The sequence below is a fragment of the Calypte anna genome, chromosome 1, assembly GCF_003957555.1.
Source record: "Calypte anna isolate BGI_N300 chromosome 1, bCalAnn1_v1.p, whole genome shotgun sequence".
NCBI classification, from domain to species: Eukaryota; Metazoa; Chordata; class Aves; order Apodiformes; family Trochilidae; genus Calypte; species Calypte anna.
The window spans coordinates 57,149,039-57,161,290 of record NC_044244.1 but is presented as its reverse complement, the minus strand read 5'-3'; the positions used below and the strand labels follow the sequence as shown (position 1 = coordinate 57,161,290).

General features: G+C 44.1%; 1 protein-coding gene across 2 annotated transcripts in view; it reads left to right on the top strand.

The window, feature by feature from the left end:
* Positions 1 to 2,273: 2,273 nt before the first annotated feature.
* The window catches only part of CHPT1 (choline phosphotransferase 1), a 19,330-nt gene continuing 9,351 nt past the window's right edge, over positions 2,274 to 12,252 (top strand). For both annotated transcript variants that reach the window (XM_030449475.1, XM_030449468.1), the window contains exons 1-3: positions 2,274 to 2,591; positions 9,602 to 9,749; positions 11,077 to 11,218. In XM_030449475.1, the coding sequence (XP_030305335.1) occupies positions 2,349 to 2,591; positions 9,602 to 9,749; positions 11,077 to 11,218 (533 nt within the window). In that variant the 5' untranslated portion in view covers positions 2,274 to 2,348. The remainder of the gene's footprint in view (positions 2,592 to 9,601; positions 9,750 to 11,076; positions 11,219 to 12,252) is intronic.

Genomic DNA, 12,252 nt, shown 5'->3' with positions numbered 1-12,252 from the left:
ACTTAGAGTAAGAAGGCAGATTCAAACGTGTTTATACACACATAGAAAGAAGATTCAAAGTTAATAAAAGAAGGGGTTTATTTTTAATGAAGCCAGAGGGAAATAGTTTGTCTTCTCTTGCCTTGCTCTCCTTGCCCATAGTAAGGGCATTTGGTATGTAAGTTTTATTGTTGTATAAATATGGATTCATTCTCAAAATGCTGTAAGTGGAGCTTGACACAGGCATCATAGTTACCTGCTTGCATTGAAAGATTATGGCCAATGGGAGCCCATATTTCCCTCACAAATACAGAAAGGGGAGGAGAAAAACCACATGCAAAGCTTTTAAAGAGTGCTTAAATAGGGATTTGTGGTTTATAAGGAGAGTTAGAAAAACTTTAAAATATTCCTTTAAAAAAATGTTTCAAGCTTCCTGCATTTCCTTCTAAGAAAAAAAAAAAAAAGCGGCAGAATAGTATTGCTTTCGTTTACAGAGCATTGTGTAGGCAGACTTACTTTATGAATGTCTTTTGTTGCATTTTGGATTCTGGAGCAAAAGGCAATCTATTTTAAGCACAGGGTACTTACTGTCACTTGATTTTCATGGCCTGCTTTCCTGACTGACAAGTAAAGCTGCGGCTTTGCAGAAGTAGAGAGCAGTTGGAAGCAAAAGCATATCCTTAATATTGAGAAGGTGCTGGAAGTCTAAACACACAAGACTTCAAATTCTGTGTTCTCTTGTTCTATGCTTTGTTGCTGAATACTTTTAAATTTTAAACAAACCCTTCTCCAAGCTCACTGATAAATTCAGTAGGAAATCCATTTCTATCCCTACTCATTGGGCCCTCACCACTTACTTCCCCCCATGTTTCTTTTCCTAATTTGTTTTCAATTCTTTTCCTCTGGGTTTCACAAAGACCTGGAGTAATTTCTCCATAAACACCAGTACCATTATGTTCATCAACCACAATGATGCAAAGGGTATTAAAAGAAACCATTTTACCTTTTCCAAAATCAGTGATTCTGGACTGGGGATCTAATTAATCTAATTATCACACTTCCCTCTTGCCATTCTCTAGACAGTTGTTACTGAATCTTTTTTTATTAGATTACAAATTACCCTTTTCTTTACTGTCAGTTGCTCTCTTTTTTGTTTCGGCCCCTAATCCCAATCGACACATCAAACTGTGTTTACTGATCTGTAAATTAAGAACATCTGTAAATCAAGCACTTGGGACGCAGATACCACACCAAGGGATTTGAAACCACCCTTCTGCAATCATCACTCATTTCTGACACTAGCAGTAGAGAAAGGCACCAAAATAAACAAATAAATACATACGTACATACATTACTTTTACCAGATAAAGTGAATCAACTCAAGCTGTGTAACAGGAAATGTTCTGCTGAGGAAGCTGTTCTGTCTGGCTGGAAAGCTGCAGCCTTTAGGTCGCCATAAAGTTTAAAAAAGATTCTTGAGTCTGAGATGCCACTTGAGAACATAATACTTGCTAGAGGTGATATTTTATACTTTCATTTTTCATACAGCTTACACAGTGCACACCTTTCCTTGGCAACATTCCTGTATCTTCCCAGACAGTCAGGGACACACCCAAATCCTTCAGGTGACCAATTCCAACAGTTCAAGGTGCTACAATTTCTGAAAAGGCATTACTAGTTTTGAAGAGCCTTTTTCCAAGCAGGTCAAGAGGGTGAAGGCAGTCCTGCACGACACACTGTTTGGGTGCCCCACCAACACCTTGCCTGTGCTGTCCTCCGTGCTGCAGGGAGCTCACCCCAGCCCCGCTTTTATGCCCTGCTCTGGCATCAGCCCTCCCCAGCCACCTGCTGCACTACGAGGGCTGCCAAAGGAAAACGAGCAAAGAAAATCGCAGGGGAGTGGGACATTTAACCCACCCTGCCCGCAGTCAGCAGCGATGACACTCGGCACAAACCCAACAGACCCCAGCAGCGGCAGCGACTGCTCAGGGGCTTGGGGAAATGGAGGCAGGAGGGAGGCAGGCGGACAGCCCCAGTTCCCCCCCCCGGGGTGCACCCCTTCGACCACCGGGTTACCCCATCCCCTCACAGTGACGCAGGGATAGTGAAGCCGCCACAGCCAGGGCAACCCTCCCAGAAACGGGACTGCGGAAGGACCCCAGCCTCGGGGTGAAGGAACCGAGGGCTGCCGCCCCTCCCCGGTCGTCGCGGGGGCGGTGGCTCCCCCCCGGCAGGGCCGCTGCTGGGCGTCGGCCTCTTCCGCCTCCCGCCGCTGCCCTCGGCGCAGCTCCGCCCCGCCCGACCGGCGGCGGCAGCAGCGGTGGCGGCGTCCCGACCCTGGACCCGTCCGGTGTGCGGCGAAGGCCGGCATGGCGGTGCCGTGGGTTCTGCCCGCGCCCCTCAGCCCGGCGCAGCTGAAGCGCCTGGAGCAGCACCGCTACAGCGCGACCGGGTGCTCGCTGCTGGAGCCGTGGCTGCAGCCCTACTGGGCCTGGCTGGTGGAGCGGGTCCCGCTGTGGCTGGCCCCCAACGCCATCACCCTGGGCGGCCTCCTGCTGAACTGTCTGACGGCGCTGCCGCTCATCGCATTCTGCCCCAGCGCCACCGAGCAGGTACCTCCAGTGCCTCCCCGCCGCAGCCTCACCCTTTCCCCTGCCTGCCACCGTCTCCTCCCGCCACGGCCTCGCCCTTTCCCGTACACCTCCCGGCGGTGGGGTCACTGGACACCCTCTCCCCCCCCTCCCCGTCCCGCTGCTACCGCGGCTCGGCCCGGTGTGCGAGAGCCACCCCGGGGCCTCCTAAGAGTGCCTGGAGTGTTCAGGGTGCGGTCCGGGGACAGGCACATAGGCGGGGTCCTTCCCCGGGAAGGGAGGGGTAAAGTAGAGCTGCGGGTTGAGAAACGGAGGGAGCGGTGATTGGGACGGTGATGCCTTGGTTAAAGGTGAGGTGGGCAAGCCGAGAGATGGAGGTGTGGATGCCCAAGTGCTGTGGGGGTGGCATGGATGGAACGGGTGTGTTCCCACCATCGCCTCCTCGGCGCTTTGCTGACCAGCGGTCCCCGTGGGGAAAGGACTTCGACCAGGTGCTTGGTTGTGCTGGATGCTGTGGGGCAAGGGCATAGGCAGGCTTAGCCTGGTGCCTGGGACTCTCAGCCTCCTCCAGGGACCATCTCGTATCCCACGCGTGTGCCTTGCTCGGGCAGCCTGCTGGGAAGGAGATAAAAGCTGTGTCAACACGAACAGAGGGGCTGTGAAGGTTGAAAGTGCTGCTGGCCAGGAAAGACAGTATAGGATGTGCCCAGGAGTGGGGCAGAGCTGAGGCCACTTCAGCATTGCTTAGCTCGTGATAAAGGTTGGGTTGCAAATGTGTTGTCTGACAGGAGCTCAGATGCTTCCCGACCTCGCGTGGAAAACGTTTAATGGCTTTACCTTCCAAAGGGGAAACAGGCTGATGCTGCTGTTGCTTAAGCTGGGTTGCCAACAGTTTCACTGGTGATTTAAGGAGCTCTGTCAGAGCTTCCCAGCCTGCTACAAGTTTCCCTGTGTAGAGTATTTATGGTAGTTAGGGTGGGAAATATCAGGGGAAAATGGCTTTGTGTAAGTAAAATATCTTCAAGGGTGACTTTTTTTTTCGTCTTCTGATAGGCTTAAATCCTAATGGTAGAAATTGTGGTTGGTTGAGGTTTTTTAGTGACTTAGATATACTTTGGTGAGAATTCTTGTTGACAGAAGCAGCCTTTGATTTGTGTAGTTGCATTTTTTGTTATGTTAGCAGATATGTTTGTGGCAGGCATATTGGGAAGCTGATCCAGACCAAAATTGATTTTGCTTTGCTTTAACCCTGATCCCTTTCCTGATTTGCATCACTTACATAGAGGCACTCTGTGGCATTGCAGACAGTGGAAGATGGAAGTGAATATTTGGAAACCACAGATTGTCTTCTGGGTGGCACTCTTGGAATTAAAATGCTTATAGAACTGCTATCTTTAGCTTGGTTTTATGATGTAAATACATACCGTGTGCCAGCTATGTGTCTGAATGTCCATTGTAGCTTTTTCTCTTTGCTATTCAGAAAAAAAGAAAAAACACAAAAAGAGAAAGTAAGTTTGAAGTTATTTTTTCCCATGAGGACTCTAGTACAAACAGATAAATGTTGTGGAAACCACTCCTTCCAGGAAAGCTTTGGTTGAGTTTTAGGAACCTTACTGTTTTGTTAGGTTTTTTTCCTTGTGGAAGCTGAATTTTCTAAGAACTTACAGTTCAGGCTAAACTTCTAAGTTCAGGTATTGGTGTATCATTTATGCCATGATATAAAGCCAGACTCCTTTTTCTGTTGGGTTTTTGTTGTCTCTGTGCTGTGAGAAGAGCCTCCACTTTCTCTTGCTGCTTCACTTAGGGCATCCTTATCTCTCTTTTGCTTGTTTGATAACTCAGCTTGTCTTCCATCTAAGATGTCACCTTACTGGATGGCTTCTTTAAAAAAACTGCAACTGTTTGTTGCAACACTAATAGAATCATAGAATAATTTGGGTTGGAAGGAACCTCTAAAGGTCACCTAGTCCAACACCCCTGCAGTAAGCATGGACACTCTCAACTAGATCAGGTTACTCAGAGCTTCATCAAGCCTCACCTTGAATATCTCCAGGGATGAGGCCTCAACTACCTCCCTGGGCAACCTGTGCCATTTTTCCACTACCCTTGTGGTAATACCTGCTTTGTACTTTAGAACTGGATGTGTAGGCTGGAAGGGCTGGGCACGAGGTGAAACTGAAAACGATGTTAAAGTTGATTGTGTTGCAGACTGAACTATTAATAGCATTGTGCACTTCAGTGTCCCCTCTCAATACTGCCAAGCCACCTCTTCCCCTCATAAACAATTCTTGATTACCTGATGGAATAACCAGAACTTGTTATATTCTCATGGTGGAAATGTAGGAGCATTGAGCAGAAGACTCAGATAAAACAACAAGCAAGTTTTGGTTTTAGGTGGGGGTTTTCAATGAGCTGATTTGTGTGGTTGGTGTTGCGGGGCTTTTTCCCTAACTAATCTTAAGTGTACAGTTTCTGTTAGTCCTTTATTGAAAACAATGAAATGTGGATGTTTGTACAAATAGTGCAAAACAAGAAAGACTGGTAGTTAAAATCCCACGAAGACTAGCAGCTAGCAGATGCTTAGAAGAAAAGATCTTTCCCCAGTATACCCTTCCAGCTGCCAAAAGACTGTGGTTTAAGGATTTCTCAGCGAGGGACTCTACTCATGTTACTTGCTAGAGCAGCAACTGATAGATGTATTTTCCCACAGATGGCTTCTGCCTCATGACCTTGCCTTTTGAATTATTTGTTTTGAACCTGTTTGTTATTTCAGCTTCCATTATGCCCTGTTACAGTGAATTTCTCAACTTAATAACATTTTATGCAGACACACTGCATTTCATATCTAAAAACATACAAAACTCCCTTGTTCTCTGCTTTCCCTATACACTGTTCTTTTTTTTTTTTTTTTTTTTTTTTTTTTTGCAATCAGCATCACTACCCATTAAAGCTAGTTTGTTACTTACTCTCATGATAAGTTTTTGCTTTATAAAATACTGTCTGCTTCAGCGGTATCTTCTTGTCTAGCAGGAACATGGGTTGTATCATCTTCTCCTGTAAATGCACATTTCAACAGGAGCCTTCTTACTTGTAGCTAAGCCATTAGCAGACTGCTGTAACTAAAGTCCATGTGTGTAGATTTTCATTAGGTCTTTGTCCACTGTCCTTCTCTGTGTAACTTAGGCCAGCAATCTATAGAAATAATACACGGGACGGCTGCATGAAGTGTGGTGGTGAGGAAGATGCTATTTTCACATTTCATGTTCTGTGACTTTAAATATCTTCTTCTGCAGATATCTATCTTCTTTGACTGCAGGCTGCTTTGTTCCTTTTCTTTCCCCGTTTTTTTCTTCTTCCACCTTTTTTTTCCTTCCTCCCCTTCTTCCCTTTTTCCCTTTTATTTTCCTTCCCCCCCCTTTATTTATTTCTTTTTTAACAGTGTGTACTGGCAGCATTGGAGTGTAAAAAGAAGGAGCACTTCCTGAGTGAGGATTTCCATTTTATCCCCTCCATTTCACAGTGAAATGCTTTGGTTTCCTGCAAGCTGACTGCTATAAAATACTTGCAGGTCCTTTATTAGGTTTTGCACATGATTCGTGAATCTCTCCTTCTCTCTTTCTGTTCCAGGGAAAACTGACATGTTTATTTATTTATTTTTGCATCAACACTTGGAAGAACAATGGCAAAGCATAATTCTCTATCTTATTAAAAGGAAGAAAGGAAACTGATCCTGCCACTTTCATGGTTGCTCATGGAACAGACTGGCTTCAGTAATGCTTTGAGCTCAGCCACAGGTCTCTCTGAAATACTACAGGATTCTAGAAATCTAGGACAGGACTTTATTGTTATTTTGTATTTCATTTATACCGAAAAAAAAAAAAAAAGAAAAATACAATAATACAGGATTTAAGCAAAGAGCCCTTCGTATTGATGAGAGTAAAAGTCTTATTCACTGGGGTTTTTGTAAGACCTACGTTTCTGCTGTCTGTAATTTCATGGAGATTACCAGGAACAGAGGAAGACAGGAAGAGAAAAGCAATTACAGATTGGCACTTTGGAGAGTGATGTTGAAAGGGAGCAGGGGCTCAAGGGTTCTGGTGCAGAGAGCAGAGCTGGGGAGATAAAGGAGGTTTGATATGGCTGGCTTGGTAGAATTGCTTAAAAAATGGTTTAATGCACTTATAAAAGGATTGTATACCTTGCTGAAACATGCTATTTAGAGAGCCATTCATTAAGGGGGTCTGAAAAGAAGGGGAGTGTCTAGGTAGCCCCAGCTAGCTCTGCTATTAGCAGCTTGAAGGGAGAGGAACATTGGCAAGGTGCTGTGTTTGCTTTTCTATTTCTTTTTAAAACTCTTAAAAAAAAAAAAAGAAAAAAAAAAGAAAAAAATGAACAAAACCCCAAATAATAATAAATAAAAAAACCACACCAAAAAACCCAACCAAAAATCCCAATAAACAATAAAAAAAACAAACATCAAAACATTCAAGGGATGGTCTTCATTTTTTTCCTGTCAGAGGGAGAAAGGAGGAGTGTATATTGACAGGCATGATGTTACTTCAATGGCAAGGGCACAACTGAGCTTTGTTGGAGAGGGAATAATGAAGTAGAAAAGAGGGTGAACTGTAGCAGCTGGAATGAACCGGGGACATGAGAGTGTGGAGGAAGAAGCATTAAGTCCCTGACCTGAGAGGGGAGAGAGATATGAAGCACTGAGTGGGTGGGGAATCCTGTTAATACCCACAGGTGAAGAACAGAGCACTCAGTGGTGAAAGGAAGAAGGAAGTGTTTGGCATAAAGGAAGGCAGTGAAGGTTCAGGAATCCCAACACCAAAGGATGGGAGGTTGTTGGGGAGAGAAGGACACTAAAGGAATAGAGAGAAACTCTGGTGTGGGTGAAATGCACTTAAGCTATAGGATGTTTGTTTTTGTGGGTTTTTTTTTCCTCTCTGCCCTCTCCCCTTTTTGTGATTCTGGCTTAAGAAGCTATGTTTTGGGAAAAGAGGAAGTCTAATAGTAAAAATGTGTCTCTTCTGGATATGTTCCAGAAAGGGCTGTGCAAACTAGAGCAAAATTAGTTGCTGTTTGTTGGATTGAGGAAACAAGATTATGACTAAGCATGAGTAATTCAGAGGGGCTGAATTTTCATATGTTGCATAAGTTTGGGCTGTTGGACTCTCTGGGCTTGAGAGCTTTGCTTGAAATTCATGGTAAGGGATCTTCTTGGCACACCTAGTCTTCTGCAGCTGTCCACACTCTTCCTTGGTGTGGAATCACGGGAGCAGAAGGATGAGGGCTTACTGCTCAATCAGCCTCTTACTTTTTCCTGAAGGAGAGGCATGCCACACATTCCTGTCAAACACAACAATGTTGTTTTGTTTTGACGCCCTCTGGTTCAGTAGATGACCAGACCTGCTGTACCAGATCTGTGCTTGACAAGATTCTGGGGCTGTATCATCTTTCAGTCATTATTTTTCATGGAAGTGGAGAAGCCTTCTCTCCCTCCCACCCCCCCACCAGGTTTGTGTTCTCCTCTAGTTCCATGGGAATAGCATCTAGTGCTGGCCAAATAATACATTTGCTCAGACAGGATATAACTTTGGGCAGAGATAATAAACACTTCATCAGTGAAAGGCTGATGATTATTTGGAGTCTCCTGACCTTTCTGCTGAGTCTGTCAGCCATGTCAGCATTCTCAAGTGCTCCCACTTCTCTAATTTGCAAACTGCTTGGGTCCAGTGTGGGAAGCTGGCCGGGGACATCCCTGGATGGAGAGCCAGGCATCTGAGAAGGCGGAGGAGATGGCAGCTGTAGCTGTATTGAGAGGATAAGTAGCAGAGAGAATCTGTAGTTATTTGGAAATTCAGAAACCTCTGTGTACCTCTGGGGGTTTGGATTTTACCACTTTACCATTAGAGCATCCACTGAAACTGCTAAATGAGTAGCTGATCATGAGTGATCTGTGGTTGTTACCACTTAGGCTTGATTTGAACTGAGAGCCTTGGGATAAAATGTTCCAGATGGTGTTTCTAAAACCTCTCAGACACCTGTTCCCCTGTTTTCACTAGGATCTTCTTCCCTTCTTCACAACTGTAGGTATACAGATGCATCTGCTACAGGTGATACTGCATAGATAACATTACTGGGAAGAGGTTGAAAACTTCTACCTCTCTTTCCAGATTGTCAATGAGCAGAGCATTCTAGTTTTGGAGTCTGAGGGGATCATTGCTTTCATTTGTCTCAGCAGAAGCTAATGCAAACAGACGTGGATCAGCAGCCTTCATGATTATAGCTGTACAATAACTTGAAACTCAACAAAAGTCATTAGGTCAAAAAAGATCTAATAAGAGAAGTTTGAGTTTAGGCTGATTTATTTATTTATTTTTGCATTTCATGTGTTACACTGCTTTTGAGGTAGGGGAAATGTAGGCAAAGTTACCTTGAACAAGAATTTTTGTCTGTGGGTTATGGAAATTTTCTTCAAGTCCTTACCTAAAGTGCCTATATAGTCAATTTTTGTATGGTGAAAAAAGAATCTCTTTCCCTAAGAGCTGAATTCTTTGATTAGTAAAACATAAAGGTTTTTTGTATGTATATGTTGTAAATCTGAGCAAATTATGTAAGAATCTAACACATAAACTGCTGAGAACTTCAATAAGTGCCTTCCTACTACTTTTTTTTTTTTTTTTTTTTTAAGATAGTTTTCAGCACTAAGAGTACAAATAATTGTAGAAACACTGCTTTTAAGGTGGAAAAATGAGCCAGTTGATGCAGAGTAGAGGTTAAAATGGTTTTGGGATTTGGGTTTTCTAGATAAATAGAAGAACCCATGTTCCACTGGGGTATCTGGAGTAGTTTATTATAGTGGCTACTACAATTCATGTGGAGACTGGCACAGGGAATTTAGTTTGTCCATTAAGTAACAAATGTAGTACACTTTTGTGCTGAACAATATTTTACATTTAATGAAATAGATTATCAGCTAAGAAACTGGGAATTGTCTAGTGACCTTTTATGTAAATCTCTTTCAGGCACCTTTTTGGGCATACATCCTGGGTGCAATAGGACTTTTTATCTACCAGTCTCTGGATGCCATTGATGGGAAGCAAGCCAGAAGAACAAACAGTAGCTCTCCTCTAGGAGAGCTCTTTGATCATGGTTGCGACTCTCTTTCCACAGGTAGCCTTAACCTACTGTGTCCCATCCTCATTTCAGTAAAGTGCTGGTTTTCAAGAGAAGCTGATTAATCATAGAATTGGCTGGGTTGGAAGGGACCTCTGAGATCATCAAGTCCAACCCTTGATCCACTACTGCTGCAGTTACCAGACCATGGCACTGAGTGCCACATCCAGTCTCTTTTTAAATATCTCCAGGGATGGAGAATCCACTACTTCCCTGGGCAGCCCATTCCAATGCCTGATCACCCTCTCCGTAAAGAAATTCTTTCTAATCTCCAACCTAAGCCTCCCCTGGCACAACTTAAGACCATGCCCTCTTGTCTTGCTGAGAGTTGCCTGGGAAAAGAGACCAACCCCCACATGGATTTGTTGAAGTTGGAATGGACCTCTGGAGATGATCTAGTCCAACTTTCTGCTCAGAGCAGGGTCACCATCTTCCCTTTATCCAGGATAGCTTCACCATCTCCTGGTCACTGCAGCCAAGGCTGCCTTTGACCTTTGCATCCCTGATCAATATCAGGGAGAATATTTCAGAAGTATCTTTGGGAGATGCTGGGTAACGTGGGTTCTGCTCTTACTGACTGTGCATCTTCACATCCAGTGGTCTTTGAATGGTGAACAAAGAATTCTGTAAGAGCACGTTTAGAGATTCTTTACTATACATAGCCTGTGTTTTCCAGTAGCGTATAGATGATGTCTGATAAAGGATTTTTAGGACTCAAAAGACTGATGCTGGCATGTGCTTCTGCTTTTGCAGTGAGGTGCCAAATGAACAACCAGTTTGGTAATAGGGCATCCAGCCTGGCACTTAGGAGAAACTTAATTTATGTTCCTTAGAGGAATGAGTTTTAGAAAAGTTGATATGGAGTTGTCAAAAATGAAGCTGTGCTCAGTTTTACTTTCCATAACTTAGCTGCTATTGGTGGCAATGCCTCTACTTCCCTAAAAGCATAATGGCTGAAACATCTGCCTTGGGAGTTGGTACGTTCTTTATCCCTCATTTCCCAGCAAAGTGCAGCTCTCAGTCTCTCTGAGCTGGGCCCTTCAGTTGAAGCTGTTTGTGACACATGGAACTAAGATGACAAGGCCAGAAGAGAGGAGAATGGCCACTGCAGGCTAGAAGGCAGGGCCCCTAATTGGAAGAAATGAAGTCCTGTGTTTTGCTCTCTGCTGCCAGGACTGAGGTTTGCTGCTCAGTAAAGTATCGGTCATATCAGGACATTTTATATCACTGAAACAAAGTAATGTGATTTTTATTTATTTATTTATTTTCTATTAACTGCAAGCAAAGAGGGTACATGACTAACTTGTCCATTTCTACTTTTCAGTTTTTGTTGTCCTTGGATCCTGCATAGCAATCCGACTAGGAACAAATCCCGACTGGTTGTTTTTCTGTTGTTTTGTGGGACTGTTCATGTTCTATTCTGCTCACTGGCAGACATATGTATCAGGCACACTAAGGTTTGGAAAGTAAGTAGGTATCTTTAGAAGTACATGTGGCTTAATGTCTGAGACTGCTAGCTACCTCATTTCAATTTCTTGTTTGCCCCCCTCCCCATCGACCCCTTTCTTCCTCTCACCTTCTTCCTCACCTCCCTTCCACCCTAGCAGATTTGTTTTACCTGGCAAGAGCTTTAAATCTCTGCATAACACCGAGCAGAGGACTTGTTCTTTTAGCAGCTGATTTTAGCTCTATATGCTTTGTTTGCATGTGTTTGGCTCCGTTGTCTGCAGGTTGTTCTCAGAATCCATGCAATCACCATGCAGGCTTAGGCCAGAGATATCTTGCCTGAAATGTAAACAAATGTAGGAGTAGGGACAGAGTAAGCATCTACAGTAGCCCTCTCTGTAATCTGCCAGCCATAGAACAGTTGCAGGTGAGGCAACTCTGAAGCAGATGCATTTTTAGAGAAATTCCCCTGCTGATAGGTATGACTCTCACAGACATCTTCAGTTTTCCTTCCAACAAACTCTGCAACCATTGTCTCCTTTGCAGTAGGAGTTCCACAGAGTTACGGCAATGCTTGGAAAATTATTTCCCTCCCAAGATTTATGTGGGGGGTTTGCTTTTAATCTAGCTCATACTGGCTTTGCTGTCCTTAAGGTTTTGTGTTAGGTCACAGTTCTAGAGATTGCTGTGATGCTGTTCACGACTTGGTAGAAATACCATCTGTTCTCACTGCAGTGTGGGAGGAGAGGTCACAATGTTCATGTAGATGGTAACAATTTCAATTTCGTTCCTAGTAGTGTGGGGATTGCTGTCCCCTTCCTAGTCATGGCCTTTTGCTATTTTTAAATGACAAGCTGAACTTTAGTAATGATTTCTGAAAAGAGGAAAAGATCAGACTTCTTTTGCAGCAAAACTGGAAGCATATCATAGATGAATGCTATCCTTCTGATAACCCCAGCCACTTGCTAAGTCACCTGCTTATTGTCCTACTTAGTTCTGACCTACAAGAAGCACCTTAGCAAATCTGAGCATCACTGGGCACACAGGCTAGTGA